A 19,575-nucleotide genomic window follows, 5' to 3' on the forward strand; every position below is an offset into this window, starting at 1 on the left:
TTAAGTGTACATTTCAGTGGTATTAAATACATTCCCATTATTGTACAACCATCACCACCATCTAGCCACACTCCTTTCATCTTGCACAAGTGAAACTCTAGCCATTAAACATGTCCCCTCTCTCCCCTCCCTGCAAATCCTGGCAACCAACACTCTATTTCCTGTCTCCATGAACTCCATTATGAAGTAATAATGGAATTATTATATAAAAAAATTATATAGCAATTATAATTTGTGACTGGCTGATTTCACTTAACATAGTTTCCTCAAGATTCATCTGTGTTGTAGTACGTGTCAGAATTGGCTTCCTTTCTAAGGCTGAATTAAATTCCATTGTATGTATATGTACCATATTTTGTTTACCCAGTCATCTGTCAATGTACCCTTAGGTGTCCCCAAGTTTTTGCTACTGTGAAAAATGCTGCTATGAGCACACATATACAGAGATCTCCTCAAGACCCTGCTTTCAATATTTGGGGTTTATACCCTAAAACAGAATTGGAGCATTGTATAATTCTGGTTCCAAATTGGGAAAGGAGTATGTCAAGGCTGTATAGTGTCACCCTGCTTATTTAACTTATATGTAGAGTACATCATGAGAAAAGCAAGGCTGGATGAAGCACAACCTGGAATCAAGATTTCCGGGAGAAATATCAATAACCTCAAATATGCAGTGATACTACCCTTAGGGTAGAAAGCCAAGAGGAGCTAAAAAGCCTCTTGATGAAAGTGAAAGTGGAAAGTGAAAAAGCCAGCTTAAAACTCAACATTCAAAAACTGAAGATCATGGCATACGTCCCATCACTTCATGGCAAATAGACAGGAGAAACAACGGGAACAGTGAGAGACTTTATTTTCTTGGGCTCCACAATCACGGCAGATGGTGACTGTCACCATGAAATTAAAAGACACTTCTCCTTGAAAGAAAAGCTATGACCAAACTTGACAGCATATTAAAAAGCAGACACATTACTTTCACAACAAAGGTCCATCTCATCAAAGCTATGGTTTTTCCAGTAGTTATGTATGGATGTGAGAGCTGGACTATAAAGAAAGCTGAGCACCAAAGAACTGATGCTTTTGAACTGGGGTGTTGGTGAAGACTCTTGAGAGTTTCTTGGACGGCAAGGAGATCAAACCCATCAACCCTAAAGGAAATCAGTCCTGAATATTCATTGGCAGGACTGATGCTGAAGCTGAAACTCCAATACCTTGGCCACCTGATGCGAGGAGCTGACTCATTGGAAAAGACCCTGATGCTGGTAAAGATTGAAGGCAGAGGAGAAGGGGACAACAGAGGATAAGATGGTTGTATGGGATCACTGACTCAATGGACATGAGTTTGAGCAAGCTCTGGGTGTTTGTGATGGACAGGGAAGCCTGGCGTGCTGCAGTCCATGGGGTTGCAAAGAGTTGGACATGACTGAGCAACTGTATTGACCTGAACTGATGATAATCCTATTTTTAACTTCAGGAGTTTCTACTATGCATGTTTATATAATCCAGTCTCTAAAACACTCCCTAAAAGTCATACTTCTCTAACATGACGAACAAAAATAACCCATACAAAACAAACAAAAACAAAGAATTAGAACAACAACAACAACAACAAAAATAGAATCAGAGCCCAGGAAGAGATGATCAATTCAAAGCTTCACCATCACAACAACCATGTATGGGGTTTACAGGAAACACTGCACATGTACTGACCCATTTAGCCCTCATAACAGCTCAAGGAGTTGGACTGTTAGCTGCCTTGTGAGAAAAAACTGAGGTGCACAAAAATGGATTTCCAAGTCCCTTGTTGGTCCCCATTACTCTGTACTGCCTCCCTGGTTAAAATAATTTACTAAGAGCTGAATTCTAAAACTCTCCCCAAAGCATCTATACACCCTGTAATTATCAAAGCCCCACAGTTTCACAGAAAGTCCTCCAGGAAGATAATCACCCTTGAAAAGGTGGTTTTATTTCCTACAACAAAATTCCATCATTAAAACACAAAATTCAGATTTCCCTATAGGAACCTCTCCAGTACTGCACAAACCAGTTATCATTTTGTTTCAGAATTATGTGGTTATCAATAGACAAAATCGTGACACCTGAAGAAGTCTGAGTCCATAAATCTGTCTGGGTCAGTTATTAAATGACATGCAGACAAAGGAAACAAATGAACGAACAAACAAAGTCTAGTATCTGAAAAAATGTCTGTTGAAAATATCTGCTGCTAAAACTATTCTCTTTTGGGAGAAAAAGGATCCAGCCTTTCATGCAATTTGAAAGAAAAAATCAAATTAAAAGCAATTAAACTTCAGTTCAGTTCAGTTCAGTTGCTCAGTCGTATCTGACTCTTTGCGACCCCATGAATCGCAGCACACCAGGCCTCCCTGTCCATCACAAACTCCCGGAGTTTACTCAAACTCATGTCCATCGAGTCGGTGATGCCATCCAGCCATCTCATCCTCTGTCGTCCCCTTCTCCTCCTGCCCCCAATCCCTCCCAGCATCAGGGTCTTTTCCAATGAGTCAACTCTTCGCATGAGGTGGCCAAAGTATTGGAGTTTCAGCTTCATCATCAGTCCTTCCAATGAACACCCAGGACTGATCTCCTTTAGGATGGACTGGTTGGATCTCCTTGCAGGCCAAGGGACTCTCAAGAGTCTTCTCCAACACCATAGTTCAAAAAGTTCAAAATTTTTTGGTGCTCAGCTTTCCTCACAGTCCAACTCTCACATCCATACATGACCACTGGAAAAACCATAGCCTTGACCAGACAGACCTTTCTTGGCAAAGTAATGTCTCTGCTTTTTAATATGCTATCTAGGTTGGTCATAACTTTCCTTCCAAGGAGTAAGCGTCTTTTAATTTAATGGCTGCAGTCACCATCTGCAGTGATTTTGGAGCCCAAAAAAATAAAGTCTGACTTAGGTGCCTTATAAAAAGAACATGTGAGAATACTCTGATGTGCATACCTGAGGTGCAACTGATATCTTCTTCCTTAAATCGTGAAGTCCAATTTGAGTTGTCCTGATGTCATCAATCCAAATTCTGCCTTCAGGCTCTGATAATCTAAGAAGGGCAGCAATGAGAGAACTCTTTCCAGCTCCCGTTCTTCCCACGATGCCAACCTGTGAAGAGATCCAGGAAGGATTAAGAATTAACAATATGCAACCAACCTAGGAGAAAATCTGATTGCTGAAGATGAATTTTAAAAGTTCTAGATAAAGAGTAGTCTCTAAGTTTCTCAAACATGGCACTGTTAACATTTTGTTGAGGGGATGGGGGACTACCCTGTATATTTCTGGAGGGTTAGCAGTAGCCATGGACTCTACCCCCTAGATACCAGAAGCACCCCACAAACTATGACAACCAAAAATTTCAGTCACTGACAACTGTCCCCTGATTGGGACCCCATGGTCACAAGTTAAAATTAACAGAATCAATACACTAGCAGTGAAAATCCAGCTGTCTTCTACGTGGTCCATAAGAAGGCAGCTTATAAATTAGCTTTATCCCTACCTGTCTGAGTATTCTTTTTCCCCAATTATTTTATTAGTTGGAGGCTAATTACTTTACAATATTGTAGTGGTTTTTGCCATACATTGGCATGAATCAGCCATGGACTTACATGTGTTCCTCATCCTGAACCCTCCTCCCACCTCCCTCCCCATCACATCCCTCTGGGTCATCCCAGTGCACCAGCCCTGAGCACTTGTCTCATGCATCCAACCTGGACTGGTGATCTGTTTCATACTTGATAATATACAGGTTTTGATGCTGTTCTCTCAGATCATCCCACCTTTGCCTTCTCCCATAGAGTCCTGTCTGGGTATTTTGACTTTTAGAATTATGTGAGTAATTTTACAGAGATGTCAAGTCTAGTCAGAAATGTGATACATAACCAAATACTCACTTTTTCAGGGATCTGTTATTTAAGAGGAATTATTCTTTGGTAGAGAAATTAAATCACTTCCTTATGTTAAATATTTTAATTATATACTATCTTGAAAGGAAACATCTTAAAATTGTAAAATGCAGTTCTCAGTGTCTTAAAAGACAGTGCCCAGTAGACAATACACATAATGAGTCAACAACAACACAAACAATGTTTGCTATTTAAATAAGGCCTTTCAACTGAGCAGTTCAAAAGGCATTTTATAACAAATTAATACTTAAAATTGAACCCGGAAAGACACATGTCAAGTGTCAGTCTAGTTATTAAAACCAAAACGGAGATAGGGAATTTGGGATGGACATGTACACACTGCTATATTTAAAATGGATAACGAGCAAGGGCCTACTTTATAGCACAGGAAACTCTGCTCAATGCTATGTAATAATCTAAATGGAAAAGCATTTGAAAAAGAATATACACATGTATACATATAGCAGAATCACTCTGCTGTACATCTTAAATGAACATACCATTGTTAATCAACTATAATATAAAATTAAAAGTTTTTTTTTAAAGTAGAAAAAAATTAAGTGTACTAACAATAAGATTAAAGAATCTGTATAATGAAGGTAAAATGTTGGTGGGGAATAAAACTATACTGTAAAAACTGGCTTTTTAGATGTGTGAATTCAATATGTATGCAGAAACTGGCCTTTTTATTTTCCTAACTAATGAGCTCAATGAGCTTGCTCAACTGCAAATTTGGAGCTTCCCAAGAGATGATTTCATCTCTACTTAGGGATTTGGAATTGATGAGGGGTGTAAGATGTTTTTAATCATTTGTCATTTGTCAGTTAATTCAGTAAATTTTTAAAACTCTTGGATTTGAACAGAGAACTAAATTTTTCTGAGCACTGTAATCAGAATGCCCATGCTCAGAACTTTTCATATTTTCTCATTTGAATAGCTCCAAAGTGTCAAATCTTAATCTGTAAAATCAATCATGGCATTTCAAAAAGTAATTTATCATTATAGAGGTTAAATGTAAGAAAACAGGGCTTACCTAATTTTATTATCTATGTAGCCATTTTGTACCTTATGCTGCTGCTGCTAAGTTGCTTCAGTCATGTCTGACTCTGTGCGACCCCATAGACGGCAGCCCACCAGGCTCCCCCATCCCTGGGATTCTCCAGGCAAGAACATTGGAGTGGGTTGCCATTTCCTTCTCCAATGCATGAAAGTGAAAAGTGAAAGTGAAGTCGCTCAGTCGTGTCCGACTCTTAGCGCCCCATGGACTGCAGCCTACCAGGCTCCTCTGTCCATGGGATTTTCCAGGCAAGAGAACTGAAGGGGGTTGCCATTGCCTTCTCCTTTGAACTTTATATTAAACCCTAATTTATGTAATATAGATAGACCAGTCTCTGTATATAGGCAAGTCTAGGGTATGTATAGATGTATGTGTTTGTGTCTATACATATATACATAAAACTCATGTGCTCTATTTACAGACAGACCTCAAAGATATTCAAGAGTTGGTTCTAGATCACCTCAATAATGTAAATATCACAATGTAAAGCAAATCATACAAAATTTTTTGTTTCTCTGTACACATAAAAGTTATATTGACACTACATTATAGTCTACATTATGTCTACAATGTACATACCTTAATTTTTAAATACTTTATTGTTATAAAAGCACTAACCATTATCTGAGCCTTTATCAGATTACAGTAACATTAAAGAACACTGATTTCAGATCACCACAACAAAAACAATAATTAAAAAGTTTGAAATATTGCAAGAATCACCAAAATGTGACAGAGATACAAGCTGAGCAAACGCTGCAGGATAAATGGTGCTGATCCACTTCCTTGATGCAGGGTTGCCATAAATGTTCAATTTGTAAAAAACAACAACAAAAAAAGCACTATCTGTGAAGCACAATCAAAACCAGGTATGCCTGTATTTCTGCTGTTCTCATATGTAAATCAACACAAATCAGGACACAGGTGAGAACTTTGTCTATGAGAATGTATGTTTCCGTACTCTCAGTTCTACTGAAATTGATTCACCTGTGCAAACTGGAACATTTGTAGACTTTTGGTAAATGGCCAAGATTCTCAGGGGCACCACAGGCTTCTCACAACAACGGGACTGTGAGCTCCAAATCCCAGTGAGGAGGATAAAGAAAAGGCAGCTCAAAGAAAACCTGGCTCTGGCCATTTCTACCACTCTGTCATCAAAACTATAGTCTGAAGTCTTTCCCAGATCTTCAGTGTGTTTCACCAATTGCCCATGCAGAGTGTCACCAGCATGAATAAGTTTGCATTCCTAACAAAAAGACACACGGAGACATTCTTATTTTAGCTGCTTTGTGATGGCCCCTTGCTGTTTCCCCAGACCAGGGAGGTGTTGGTTTCTGATGGCTACATCAACTTGTTAGACATTTTGTCCCTAGATCCAAACCTAACATGATCAACACCCAGGGGCCCACACAAAACAGCCGCTTCCTCTGACTTCCCCATGCTAATCTCATTACTTCTTTCCCGGCTCATAGGCTCAACATGTCCACCTTGCTTCCAGTTTTCCCCAAGTCCAGTGTGGTGCCAAGCCCTGAAGATTCTTCCCCTGCAATGCTTCATGACTCAGTCCCTCATTTTAAGGGCCACATTCAGTACCTGAATGCCAACTGTGCTACTTTTGAAAAACAGGATAAACTCTTTCCTTAATTATTTTGTTGTCATAAACAATTAGTTGCTAAATCGTGTCAGACTCTATTGTGACCCCATGGGCTATAGCCCGCCAGGCTCCTCTGTCCATGGGATTTCCCAGGCAAGAATATCCAAATGGGTAGCCATTTCCTTCTCCAGGAGATCTTTCTGACCCATAGACTATCACGTGTGTCCTGCATTGCAGATGGATTCTTTACCACTGAGCCACCTGGGAAGACCACATAAGATTACTTCAGTCAGTAAGTTCAGTCGCTCAGGCATGTCCAACTATTTGTGACCCCACGGACTGTAGCGTTCCAGGCTTCCCATCACCAACTCCTGGAGTTTGCTCAAACTCATGACAGTCTGAGTGGCCTGGCAACTAAGGCCATGCCTGAAGTGTCGGCAACTAAGTCTGCCTGAAATAACAGAGCCTATAAGTCATAAGATAGGACTCAAGTCCATATATGTTGGTCTCTTTTCCATCCGCTAATGGTTTTCTTATCACCTGGATGGCCTGACACCTTATCATGTCCCTCTGTGTAGCTAGAACAGAGAAAGAGGGGAGAGGTATAGCTGCAGTTAAAGGAACAGGCCTACCATAGAGATCTTATGACGGGAGAGTTGAAGCATAACATGAACACGGATGCATATAATGTGGTGGGTGGGACAAGAAGGTTAACATTGCTGAGCAAAGAGTGTGCCTGAGGTCAGGTGGGCTGGCTGTCAGTGGGAAGAACTGGCACCCACAGCTGGGCTAAGAGAGAAACCTGCAGCTGAGTGAGGCACACGGTGCCTGGGCAACAGGCCAAACAGACCTCATGCCCTGCTCGGGGAGCAGGACTAATTTTGGATCCCATCAGGTGGTGAAAGAGACGCACATACACTGCTGTGCGGGGCTGTCTCTGATACCAGGTTCAGGCAGGGCTGAGCCTGTGGGAAATCCCTCCAGTCCCTGCAGGAGGCTGGTATGAGGAAGGTGGGAGCAGGATGAAAACTGCCGTGGTGAAGACAGACTCCATGGAAAGGATGCAAAGAAATGCAGTGGGATCACACAGAATTGGATTATAAGGTAAAGGTGCAATTTGCTGAATATGAAAGTAAATAAATATATAGGGTGCTAAGTACTGTGGATCATTCCAGAGCCTCATGCTCAGACACAACAGGTATTTGGGTGATTTATGAATTCAATTTCAAACTGTCAAAGGGTATTTCTAAAAAAATCACAGGTTATCTGTCATCAAAAACTGCCCATGGGAGATAAAGGACTTTATCGGAAGGTCTTATTCAAATGCAATGCTGAAAAAGAGATCTGGGTGAGCCTGAGATTCTGCATAAGAAGATCTAGGAGATGCAAGTGCTGCTGGCCCTGGCACCACAGTCTGAACCGCAGGAATTAGGAAACTTGGAGGGGAAGTGGGATAAGCTGGGACTGAGAGGAGAGATTGCTGAGAAAATATTATGTAAAAAAAGGGGAAAATGTAGGAAATCAATATTTTTGCACATTATAGCAAGGTCTAGCATGCATCTGTAAAAATCAAGTAATAGCTCTGAGCAAGAAAAAAATAGCAAACCAAAATCAATCTACCTATGGAGCTGGGAAATGCTCTAAAATTGCCCAAGATTCTCTAAAATAATCAAATCAACAAAAAATCATCTAAATGAGAAATGCAGCCCATGTTCAGAATCTACCCAGGAAGCCTAGGGTTGCATTACCTCATTCTGGATCTTTATTTTTACTTGGTATTTCTTCCATGAATTAGAAACCAGCATAGTGCCAAGTACACTTTCCTATTATCTCTACTTCCAGGAATCAGGACGGCAGAGGACATGATGGAAAGAGAATAGAGCCTCCCTTCTGCTGGACTGGCCCACTCCCATGTCCTGCCCTCCTCTGCAGCAGCCTCTCTCGATCAAAGCCAAAACCAAAGGGGTGTCCTGGGGTGACAGAGTTGGAGACAGGTGAACAAGAAAGGAAACCTGGGGTGTGCACAGGTGGAGTGAAATCATTTCAAGAACACAGTGCCTAGGTATCATCTCCCAACACAGAAGTGAAGATAATGGTGATCGTGAGTGGACCAAGACACAGATCAAAAGTCAAACTGTCATATTTATTAAGTCAGTCTCCAAATTAAATATTCCCTCAAACATTTTAAAATCTCAGATAGTCCTATGATTTGGGGGGGTTAAGATGGAAGAATACAAAACTGTTATGTTCCTAAGCTGTACTACAAAGTTTCTTAGATAATTCATATTTTATGGATTTGGAAGAAATTTAAGATGCAAAAATTAACAGAATTATATTGACAAGGTGAAATCTGATGGACACAGAGCTATGAGTAAGCAAGCACTGATTTGCCTACAGCACTCTCAGGGATAGGGTTGCGTCAAGAGCTGTGGTTAATGTCTTCCAGACACAGCAGTCCTCACCTTCTTTCTGACCTACAGTGAAACTAGAAATAATTTTACTCAGTGACTAACTTGAACTGCTTCCTGGGTAGCATTCAGGCATTGAGTTGAATATTTATTCTTTCATTTTCATTATATCATGGCTATAGTTCCCTAGGTGTGTCTGTGGTGGAGTTTTAAAGAGTGCTTATTTAAATGTAATACTTTGGCCACCTGATGCGAAGAGCTGACTCATTTGAAAAGACCCTAATGCTGGCAAAGATTGAGGGCAGGAGGAGAAGGGGACGACAGAGGATGAGATGGTTGGATGGCATCACTGACTCAATGGACATGAGTTTGGGTAGACTCCAGGAGTTAGTGATGGACAGGGAGGCCTGGCGTGCTGCAGTTCATGGGGTCACAAACAGTCAGATGCGACTGAACTGAACTGAATCTGTTGTTTACTCGGTTGTCTTGTGTGTATGTCTTGGTTACTGGCTGTTCACACCTGTGTGTTACTCACTCACTCTCTCAGCCAGCAGTCCCCAGCATCCTCTCTGTGCCTGTAAAATGTTTTTTCTTTTTTTAACTTCATGGCTGCAGTCACCATCTGAAGTGATTTTGGAGCCCAAGAAAATAAAGTCTGTCATTGTTTCCATTGTTTCCCCATGTATTTGCCATGAAGTGTTGGGACCAGATGCCATGATCTTAGCTTTTTGAATGTTGAGTTTTAAGCCAGCTTTTTCATTCTCCTCTTTTACCCTCATCAAGAGGCTCTTTAATTCCACTTTGCTTTCTGCTCATTGAGTGCTATTATCTGCATATCTGAGGATTTTGATAGATACGATCATAAATGTTTACAGGTTAAATCGCATCCACTTTGAGTGAGTCTCTGGGCCCCGTCGCCACCTGGGGTCTCTGGTTCCACATCCCTGACTGAATCATGATTCAGGCTCTTCTTCGGTTGCTATAAGCTTGTCCCACAGTCCCTGTTGGAATGGATTTAGGCTGTGCTCTGGTTCCAGCAGGAGATCCCCCAGGCCAGTGAGGATCAGATCTGTGCTAAAAAAAAAAAAAGGCAGTCTGTGGGGAGCAGGGAGGGGGATGGTAGTTCAGTGTAGGGGGGTGAAGGACAAGCCTACGGGAAGGGCTAAGGAATAGAGAAGGAGGCTGCAACCAGAGGGCACCATGGGAGGAGGAGATCGCAGAAATACAAAGAAGAAAAGATGGAAAGGAGGAAAGGTGGGGGAGATATTGGAGAGTTAGAGACAGGGAGCCAGGGCTAACTTCCTAGACTTCGTATGAATACTCAGGTGTCACATATAGTGTCCTGGCTCAGGTTAAGATCAAACGCTGGAGCTCAGGGCCCTCCAACCACCATGAGTGAGCTCACAACACAGGGAAAGAAATGCTGGGATCCCCATTCCATGGTCAGTTTCCAAGAAAGATTCACATATAGTGTCGTTGATCTAATCTGCATCCAAGGGAATCCTCTTGACTCACTGACAAGAAAGCCAATAGCAGATATGCACTAAATCTTTAGCTGGATTTTAAAGAGGCAAAAGGCTTAAACAAACCTTTTCTCCTGAGAGTATGTGTGGATCCATGTCCTTCAATACCAAAGGCCCATCTAAGCTGTACCTAAAGTTCACATTGTAAAAGTAAATCACTCCTCTATCAGGCCAGTCTGGTGGTGGTCGAAACTTGTATTCCCAGGGCGCTTCTTTCTCCTGCTCTGTACATTCAATCCCCCTTTCTGCTGAAATCATCTGAAACACATTAAGACATCACAGGAGTTAGGAAAGGAGGGTGTAGCTTATGGATGTTCAGAGAGTGTAAATGTAACCTTCTGCTTTTATATCTTTATATTAGCTTTTCTGTGATTCAGAAGATCTCAGGTCTTTAGCGTCCACAAAAGGTGAGGTAGGAGTTTGATGAGGTCTTAGATGATTTGCAAACTTGTTCAACAACTTGTAATACTTTCACTTACAGCTACTTCCTTCAACATTATACTAAAACTAAAAGAATTAGAGAATTGAATGCTAAGATATTATTGATCCACTTTTCATGCCTGAATAAAATACAAGAGAATTTTGTCAAAGAAAAGAATATCTGTGGACACCAATCAGTAATGTGTGGCTACAGAAGGGCCACGTGTTATTGATGAGCAGAACAGGATGGTCATCAAATCTCATTTTAATAATTAGTCACTGTCTACTCTTTTAGAGGAACAAAATGGAAAGATTTTGTTTTTATTGCCCTTCCCCTTTTAGGAGAAGTTACAAATATTCAAAAGAGATTAGAGTTTACACGTTGACTAAGGCCTCCTAAACAACAATACCTCCATACCTTTGAGAGCACTTTCTGACAGGGAGCTTATCCTACTAGAAAGAAGGAACACCAGCAAATTCAGGTGTTCAACAAGCAGAAGAATAAATGCTAAAATGGGGGACAGAGGAACCTGCTAATTAAATAAATTAACCCCAAAACACTGAGTTCTTTTACCAAAAATGAGGAATTACCCATTAACAAACAAATAAACAAGCTGCTAAGAAATAAGTTTATATCCTTCTGCGATTTCAGAACCTCCCTCTTACGGAGACATGTATTATACTTGAAGATAGTTTGTAATGAATATAAAAGCTTCTGACATGGCACACATCAGACTGAGAAAAAAGATGTATATATTTTATTTGACATTAACTTTAGTAGATTGAGGAGGATGTAAGAAACTTTGTTAATCATGATTTTAAAAAAAGTTTTACTATTTTACATAAGAACTGCTTTTATGTCATTTAATGGCAAGGCAACTTAAAAAGGATAAGAACGTTAAGATAAACATCACCATATTCTCCACTTCGGTGCTTTGCCTGACGCACCACTGGAACATCTCCATGAGCGTGAGGGTGAGAGACAGGACCAGGCCAACCCGCCCAGGAGTCAAGGCTAAATGAGGAAAAAGAATCAAGTCAATCTCATTCTCAACCCCTCACTCAACTCTTTCTGTCACTTTACAAAGAAGAGTCCTTTATTTAAATTGTTTGCATATAATGATAGTATTCACACTTTTACCATCTGTTGATAGAGACCATGATACAGTGATAAAGACCCACTATGAATTCAAAGACTATTAGATGAGTTTATTAATTCCAATAGGACTGACTGACATACACTTGACAGTATTATATAGGTGAGGATTATATCATCCAGACTTTGGTCATTATGGTTTCAAAAGTCATTATGTATTTTCACTTTTTATGTCCCAATGCAGCTGCATGTGAAACCACAAAAACAAAGCAATGGCTTTTAAGAGCCAGCGCTTTTAAATCTAAAATACTACTCTCATTGTTCCATATCAAAGATTCAGGGATTTCCTTGACAATCCAGTGGTTAGGACTCAATACTTTGACTGCCATGACCACAGTTCAATTCCTCATTAGGGGACTAAAATCCTGTAAGCCAATATGTGGCAAAATAAAAATAGAGATTCAATGGTGTTACTATGGAATAGTTAGGGATGGTGAATTCATGCCATACATGCCAACACCTGCTCATCCGGTACCATCACAACAGTGAGAATATTGTTCTTTGCTACAGAGATAGTTCTCACCCTTGTGCACTAGGTCCCTACAACCAAGAGATCTGAGTAACCTAACACTAAAACCTAAACTCTAAGCTGAACAAAAAGCTTAATGGTACACTTGGTTCTCTCCTCCCAATTATGGGACACTACCTAGAATGTTCAGAAGGTCAGCTTGCTACAGTTGCATAGACCTCAATCCATCCATAGAAAGATAAAAAAAATAGAAGGGCTCATCAAGACGCAAATGACTTCTTATGGACAACACTGTGGAATCACATGCTCCAAAGACTTTAATACAATTTATTAGAACCAAACCGTATATATTAGGCAAGGTGCTAAGAGCTTAATAACTGCAGATGAAGTTATAAACTATAAGCATACTGCAAATAGTCATTCACATCTGTACTTACTTTCCGCCAGAATCAGGGCCCCAAAGGCAACAACAGTGACAAAGATAGCACAGGTAACATCTAGATACACAGCAAGCCATCGGGACATCGTCAAAAGCAGGAACCAAGCCTCTGGATTTGTGAACCATAATAAGTGTAATATGTAAAAAGAAAAACCACATTAGCTGCTTCTCATGAGGGAGAGCATTTTCTCAGTTGAGCCACAGAAGATTTTACACAAGGTAAGACAGCAAAGTTACACACCCAAGGAGCCTGAAGATTCCAGAGAGCTAGGTTCTGACACAAGACAATGTATGGGACACACAGGAATCAGTCCAGGGGCTTTGTGGAAAGCATGCACCGAAAAATTCAACCCACAGGTTATAGACAGAAATATAATCATAAGGAAGAAGATGGAAAAATGGTTTCCTTGGTGGGTTTCCTGCAGGGCTGGGCCTCAGCGTTAAGATCATCCTCTCACAGGGCCAACTGCTCCCAGCTCTCAGACAGCAGAGAGCACAGCTCACACTCTGATTCCAGCACCTTCTGCCCTCACTACAGGGCCCTGCATGTGTCTACTTTCAGAAACCAGTGTTTAAATGACCATCAGCTAATAGGGTCTGCATGTGGCTTTCAAAATGCCCTTTTATCTTCAAAATTCAATAAAGGTTAGCAAAATAGGTCAAAATTTTATAGACTTAGAAGAAATTCTGAAATTTCTACCTAGAAAAATTTATTTGCTGATACACAGAATAATACACATCAAGTGAGCAGAAAATCAGGAAATCATTTTCCTCAATCATGTTTGCCACCCTACACACTCTGAAAAAGTTGAGAGTTTGGCAAACCACTGTGAGTTGGCAAACCACAGCCTATGGGCCAAGAGCCACAGCTGTTTGCTGATGCATTACCTTTGCCTGTCTTTATGCTACAACAAGAAAGTTGAAAAGTTACAACAGAGACAGCAAAGCACACAAAACGTACAAAATTTTCTATCTGGCTCTTTGCCAAAACAAGTTTATTGACACCCCTTTCACCCTCGCACCCCACCCCACCCCACCCCACCCACCACTCGCCAAAGTAACAGAAAACCACAGGGCTCCATGAAGGAAGGACAATGCAAGCCAGTCAGGGGAGAAAAGCAGGGGGGGACAGCGGAAGAGGGGAGCACAGAAGGGATGCTGAGAGGAAGGGGTGGAGGAGGCAGGTGTGCAGAGGAGGACGTGGGGTAGCAAAGAGATTGGTGCTGGCCAGCAGACCACCTGAGAGAGCGGTCAGGCCTCAGAAGGCAGCAGATCCCATCTTTGAAATCATCTCCAGAAACTTACAGACCTGAGTGCAAATCCTGGTGTGAGTCGAATAGTTCCTGAAACTTCTGTTCAGCTTTGTACGCCCGGATGGTCCAGAGTCCCCGGAGAGAAGATGCTAAGAGGGAAAATACTGGGCTCCGAGCTGGGGAAGCAGAGACAGACACACGACAGAGAAAGTCAGGGAGGCTGGAGGCGAGGAAACCACTGCCTCCCGGGCTCTGTGGTCACACGTCCTGCCAAAGGGCACACCCGGGGCTTCCTGGAGGGCTGCCTGGGGGAGGAAGGAAAATGGCCCTTTTGGAGAAAAGCCTCCATGTGACCCTCAAAGTCCTGCTCACAACCTGGAAATGAAAGATTCTCTTTGAATCTATCTTTGATCAAACTCAAATCACAGCCAGATTTATACAAAGAAACTATTTACTAACTCATTATATCAAGGTCCTTCTCAAATTTGCCTCTTTCCAAATTCTTTGGCATTCCTCCAGTTGCAAACTGTTCACTATTTTTTCAAAAAAACATATTGAAGTATAGTTGATTTACAATAATGTTTTAGTTTCTGGTATACAGCATAGTGATTCAGTTATATTTTCTGACTCTATTCCACTACAGGTTGTTATGAGATACTGAATGAAATTCCCTGTGCTTGTTGCTTCTCTATAATATAAACAGTAGTGTGTACCTGTTAATCCCATACTCCTAACTTATCCCTCTCTCCCTTTCCCCATTCACAACCATATTTGTTTTCTGCATCGCTGAGTCTGTTTCTGTTTTGCATATAGATTCACTTGCACTATTTTTTAGATTCCACATATAAGTGAATATTCTCTAGGTCCTTTCGTGTTGTTGCAAATGGCAGTATTTCATTCTTTTTCATGCCTGAGTAATTATTATTATTTTTTTCACTAATTAAAATCTAATTCTCTGAGTGTCCTCACCACACTGAATTTTGATGAGCTACCTGTGTGCTGTCTCCTCCTGAGAAGTGACCCAAGAGCCGGGATAGAATCGGTATATCCCCCACCCTGGACCAGAGCCAGACCCAGGACAGGGGGAGACGAGTAAGGGAGCAGACAGTCTGCCGTCTCCCCCTATCCAGGGACTCTCTCTGCACCTGCGCCAGGAGTCTCTGTGCAGGTCACAGAGCACCTGGTTCTGCACCGCCCTTGTGCCCACAGGACTGGTACAGCCAAGGGGTCTTTGAACAGTCTTGACTTCTGCTCTGGGAACCTGATGAATATTTGAGGCATTTAGGAGTCACTCTGGCATGTGACACTCACATCACCCTTTTAGAATCTGACAGTGGGTTTGGGGTCTGGTGTCACATGACTGACCATTAGCTTCCTGCCATCTTCTCTAAGAGCACACTGCCCACGAGCACCGGGGTCAGGCCCCTGCCCATCAGGGACCAGGTGGGCTGCAGGCTGCTCGGCAGGGAGGACCCCTTACGGTTTTCATGGCCCACTGTGAACCATGAACCATGGAAAAGTCTATAACTTGTTCTCAGAGGTAGATTTTGAGTCTGTTACCTCCATCTGTCATGAGTGATAACTGTGCTTTATCAAAAGGAAATGCTGATATCACTCTGTTACTTGTGCATCTCCAGAGAAGACCTCTTAGCAATACCTGGGTGTTTAGGGGAGTTAAGGTCACTTACCTTGCAGGAGGCAACAGAGGTTATATGAAATGACGATGAAAAAGAATGGAGGCGGAGAACTCCAAACCATTTTCAGGGTCTGACTCCTTAGCACAGTATGTGAATGCCTGTCTGGGTGACAGGTCAGCCAGTACCAATGTACACCTGGGCACTGCAGGTGTGTGTGGCAGAGGGGCAGGGGTACAAACGGGCAAAGACACAGAACCTCCTCTTGTGCTTAGCTTCCCTGGTTCTACAAGGAAGGAAGGAGCAGGCTTCCCCTGTGAAACACTGGGGCTCAGAGGAGGTGGGAAGCCCTGGGCTGGAGGAGGACAGCCTGCGCTGGGGGCCAGCTGACCATCCACTCATCCCTGGGGCTCCTTTCACCTGGAGTCTGACCAGGAACCTTAAGTGTGAGGGGCCCTCACCTGTGAAACTGCTTTAAGGAAAAAAGCCTTCTGTGAACTGGGACATGATCTAACATTCCCCCCACATGTAATTAACACAAAGAGCCTACAGTGACTTGTTGGTGCTTCTGACCATCCAGGTACATGTCTGTGGTCTTACTTCAACATCTACACTATTCTCTCTGTTCATTACGTTGAGTAACTTTTAAGCTTTTATTTATTTTAGTTTCCTTTAATTTAATTTAATTTTGCAGCTTCCCTCTTGGCTCAGCTGGTAAAGAATCCACCTGCACTGTGGGAGACCTGGGTTTGATCTCTGGGTTGGGAAGATCCCCTGGAGAAGGGAACAGCTACCCACTCCAGTATTCTGGCCTGGAGAATTCCATGGACTGTATAGTCCATGGGGTGGCAAAGAGTTGGACACGACTGAGCAACTTTCACTTCACTTCACTTCCTTTAATTTTGCACTTTTAAGACAGCATCATGAACACAGACTGAGCTCATGTTCCAAATAAGTGAGGTTGGGACCTCTGTTCAGACCTTTTCTGTACCCCAGCAGGTGTCCCAACCCATCCCCAGAACTAATCAGTCTGGACACTGGGTGCTCACAGGGATGATGCAGGTGAATTCTGGGGCTGATCACCCTGTCAGGAAGATGCCAAGAGTCCAGCTCCAGAGAGTGTTTAGAACTCACTAAAACCAGACTCTCATTTCCAGAGCAAATGTTGTGACATCAACAGTATTCATCATACACAAGGCTTCTGAGGAAGAAGTAGACGTGGCTGTTCCCCCAGGGAGATCCTGGAATGAACTCTTCAGCGTGGCCTCCCTCATCTGATTCCCTCATCAGGAGATCAAAACTGCAGGTGATTCTCTCCAGGAAGGACAGAAGGCAGGGTTGACTTTAGAAACAGGTGTCATCTCAGCCTTGAACACCAGGGAACCCAAATACACCATCACCTACCTCACCTCATGCCCAAGAGTTACAGTGGGCTACGGGAATCTGGACCCATGAAAAGCCATCCTGTTTCTCTCAAACCCCACTAGGACTGAGCAGGATGCCAGAATGAGTGAACTGGAGGGTGTGCAAAGAAAATTAACTCGTACAGGGGGGAGAGGATGTCAAGGCTCTGGTATTATCTTGCTGAGTGTAACACTCTTTTTCCACAAAGACTGAGCTCCCTGTCCTGAAACAGACTGTGTATCAGCCATGACATCAGTCAGCAGTCACAGACACATGTAACCTTACCATTCACATGATTGACAGCTGTGTCTCCACATTCCTGAGGACACTTGGGAACACTGCCCACCGGGACTGCTGATCTTCCCTGGAAGCAGGAGGACAGGGAACCTCATGCAAGGACCCTTGGCTGACAGCCTTGCTGCAGGTTATCATTCAAACCATGTGAGACCTGCTGGTTATTACTGTGTTCTTAATTCCCTCATGTTCAAGGTTCTGGTGCATTTGGTCATGGCCAGCAGGCATTTTACAAGCATCAACTCAAGCAATCCTCATGAGAACCCAACAGGCTGAGGGATTAAAAGCACTTAACGCCCAAGATTCAGTATATTTACCCATCTAAGTGGTAGAGCAGGTGTCAGACCTAACTCTGTCTTATTCCCAAGGCTGTGCTCTTTAATCACAGCCAAAATGCCTCAGAGAGAGAATAATCAGGGTTAAGGATTTCCTTGTATGACTACATGCATTTTTCTCCAGACTGTTATTTGTGTTCAGAAAATATCCAAATCTTACTCAGCTAATATCCAACATCCTTCACCATTTACTGCACTTCTTATTAAGCAAAGTGGTTGAAAAAAAAAAGCATTTGGGAATCTGCCATGAGAACCCCTTAAAACAGCAGACTTGAGGATCCATGGCCTGAATACACACAGCACACATGCTAATCCTTCCTTATCAGTGCCCATGGCAGACATTGTTAGTTGATCATAGCACCACTTCAGGCCACATTTGCATAGTGCTTCATCATTCTCGCTCTACCAAATGCATGGAACTGCCTAGAAAAAGGCAAGAAAATACCATTCTAGTTTTATTTACTTCTCTGTGATTAATATTGTCTCACATTGTTGCAGCCTCGGGGTGGAAAAAAAATCGCATATTCCACAGGGATGGAGCCAAAGTTCTCAGACCCTGGAGATCAATATTGAGAAAATCCTGAACTACTTCTTGAAAAAAACCTCACAAGGTGCCCTTCTCCCCACACCCCTATGGATGGGAAGTGACTCTTGCCCCAGGCAGAGATCTCTGTAAAGTGTTCCTTCTGGAACTACCTTTTTTTTTTTTGAATGTACCAGAGACCTGCTTTCCAACAAAACTATTGAATGACTCTATTTCATGGACAGCCTCAAATCATAAAAAGTCTGAAGCCTTGTCTACACAGAAGACTGGATGGAGCTCATCACTTCCTCTTCTGCCTCCCCAGGTCCCACCATCCTACCAAGTCATATCAGCAGAATGTCCCACACACCTGGACTCTACTGCTCCCCATCCACCCAAACATCTCACAAAACTAGACTTCATGGAAGGTCAACTGGTTCTCTCGATGAGTGAAAACTTTTTCTAAACTTTTATAAAAGTGCCACCCTCTATCCCTTATCTAAACACTTAGGATAAATACCTCTTAAAAGTTTTTATTATTAAAGACACGAAAATGCCACAATAAAAAAACTTCCTCGTCTTGATGAACTTAGATTTTTTTCAACTTAGTAGATATGAAGAACCATGGGATCAATATGCTTCTATTCTTGGCTTGGTTTCTAGAAATTAAAGTTGGTATTAATTTGTAATAACTATCCATGATTGTGGTTTCTGATACAAATATCTTCCTTCCTTGCTTTTTAGATATTGTTGCTATACTTTTTTTAAAAAAATATGTAACAATTCTACTTTCCTTGTGATTTTTTGTCTTAATTTTGATTAAATATTGATTAAATATGTTTGTGCATTAATAGTGAGATAAGCTCTGAATTATTTCATCCTCTCTGATTACCTGCAGAATAGAATACTTAATCATAAAATATGTTCTCCATTATTCTGAAACTAGGAAGTTGAATGGACTAACAGACAAAATGCTGACTGAATGGTTCTTCCCTCTCCCATTCCCTCCTAAGGGAATTATTTTCAGTTGTTAATATATAAACAGCCTTGGGGAAGCAGAACCACAAACAGTGTGGCATTACCCTAAATGATAAAGAGCAAACCTGAAAATAACAGGGCTTATCTTTTCAAAGCATTTAACAACT

The 19,575-nt window shown here is 42.0% G+C and overlaps 1 protein-coding gene across 6 annotated transcripts in view; it reads right to left on the reverse strand.

Annotated features, from left to right (window-relative positions):
* LOC122686751 (ATP-binding cassette sub-family C member 4-like) overlaps positions 1-19,575 on the reverse strand; it is a 2,082,459-nt gene that overhangs the window by 1,359,789 nt on the left and 703,095 nt on the right. For 4 of the 6 annotated variants that reach the window (XM_043891989.1, XM_043891991.1, XM_043891990.1 and 1 more), the window contains 5 exons: positions 14,297-14,416; positions 12,986-13,096; positions 11,838-11,938; positions 10,570-10,761; positions 2,969-3,124 (listed from right to left, as the gene is read on the reverse strand). The exons of the other annotated variants lie outside the window; for them this stretch is intronic. In XM_043891989.1, coding sequence (XP_043747924.1) covers positions 2,969-3,124; positions 10,570-10,761; positions 11,838-11,938; positions 12,986-13,096; positions 14,297-14,416 — 680 coding nt within the window. The remainder of the gene's footprint in view (positions 1-2,968; positions 3,125-10,569; positions 10,762-11,837; positions 11,939-12,985; positions 13,097-14,296; positions 14,417-19,575) is intronic. 6 annotated transcript variants of the gene reach the window in all.

The sequence above is a fragment of the Cervus elaphus genome, chromosome 30 (assembly GCF_910594005.1).
Source record: "Cervus elaphus chromosome 30, mCerEla1.1, whole genome shotgun sequence".
Taxonomy (NCBI): Eukaryota; Metazoa; Chordata; class Mammalia; order Artiodactyla; family Cervidae; genus Cervus; species Cervus elaphus.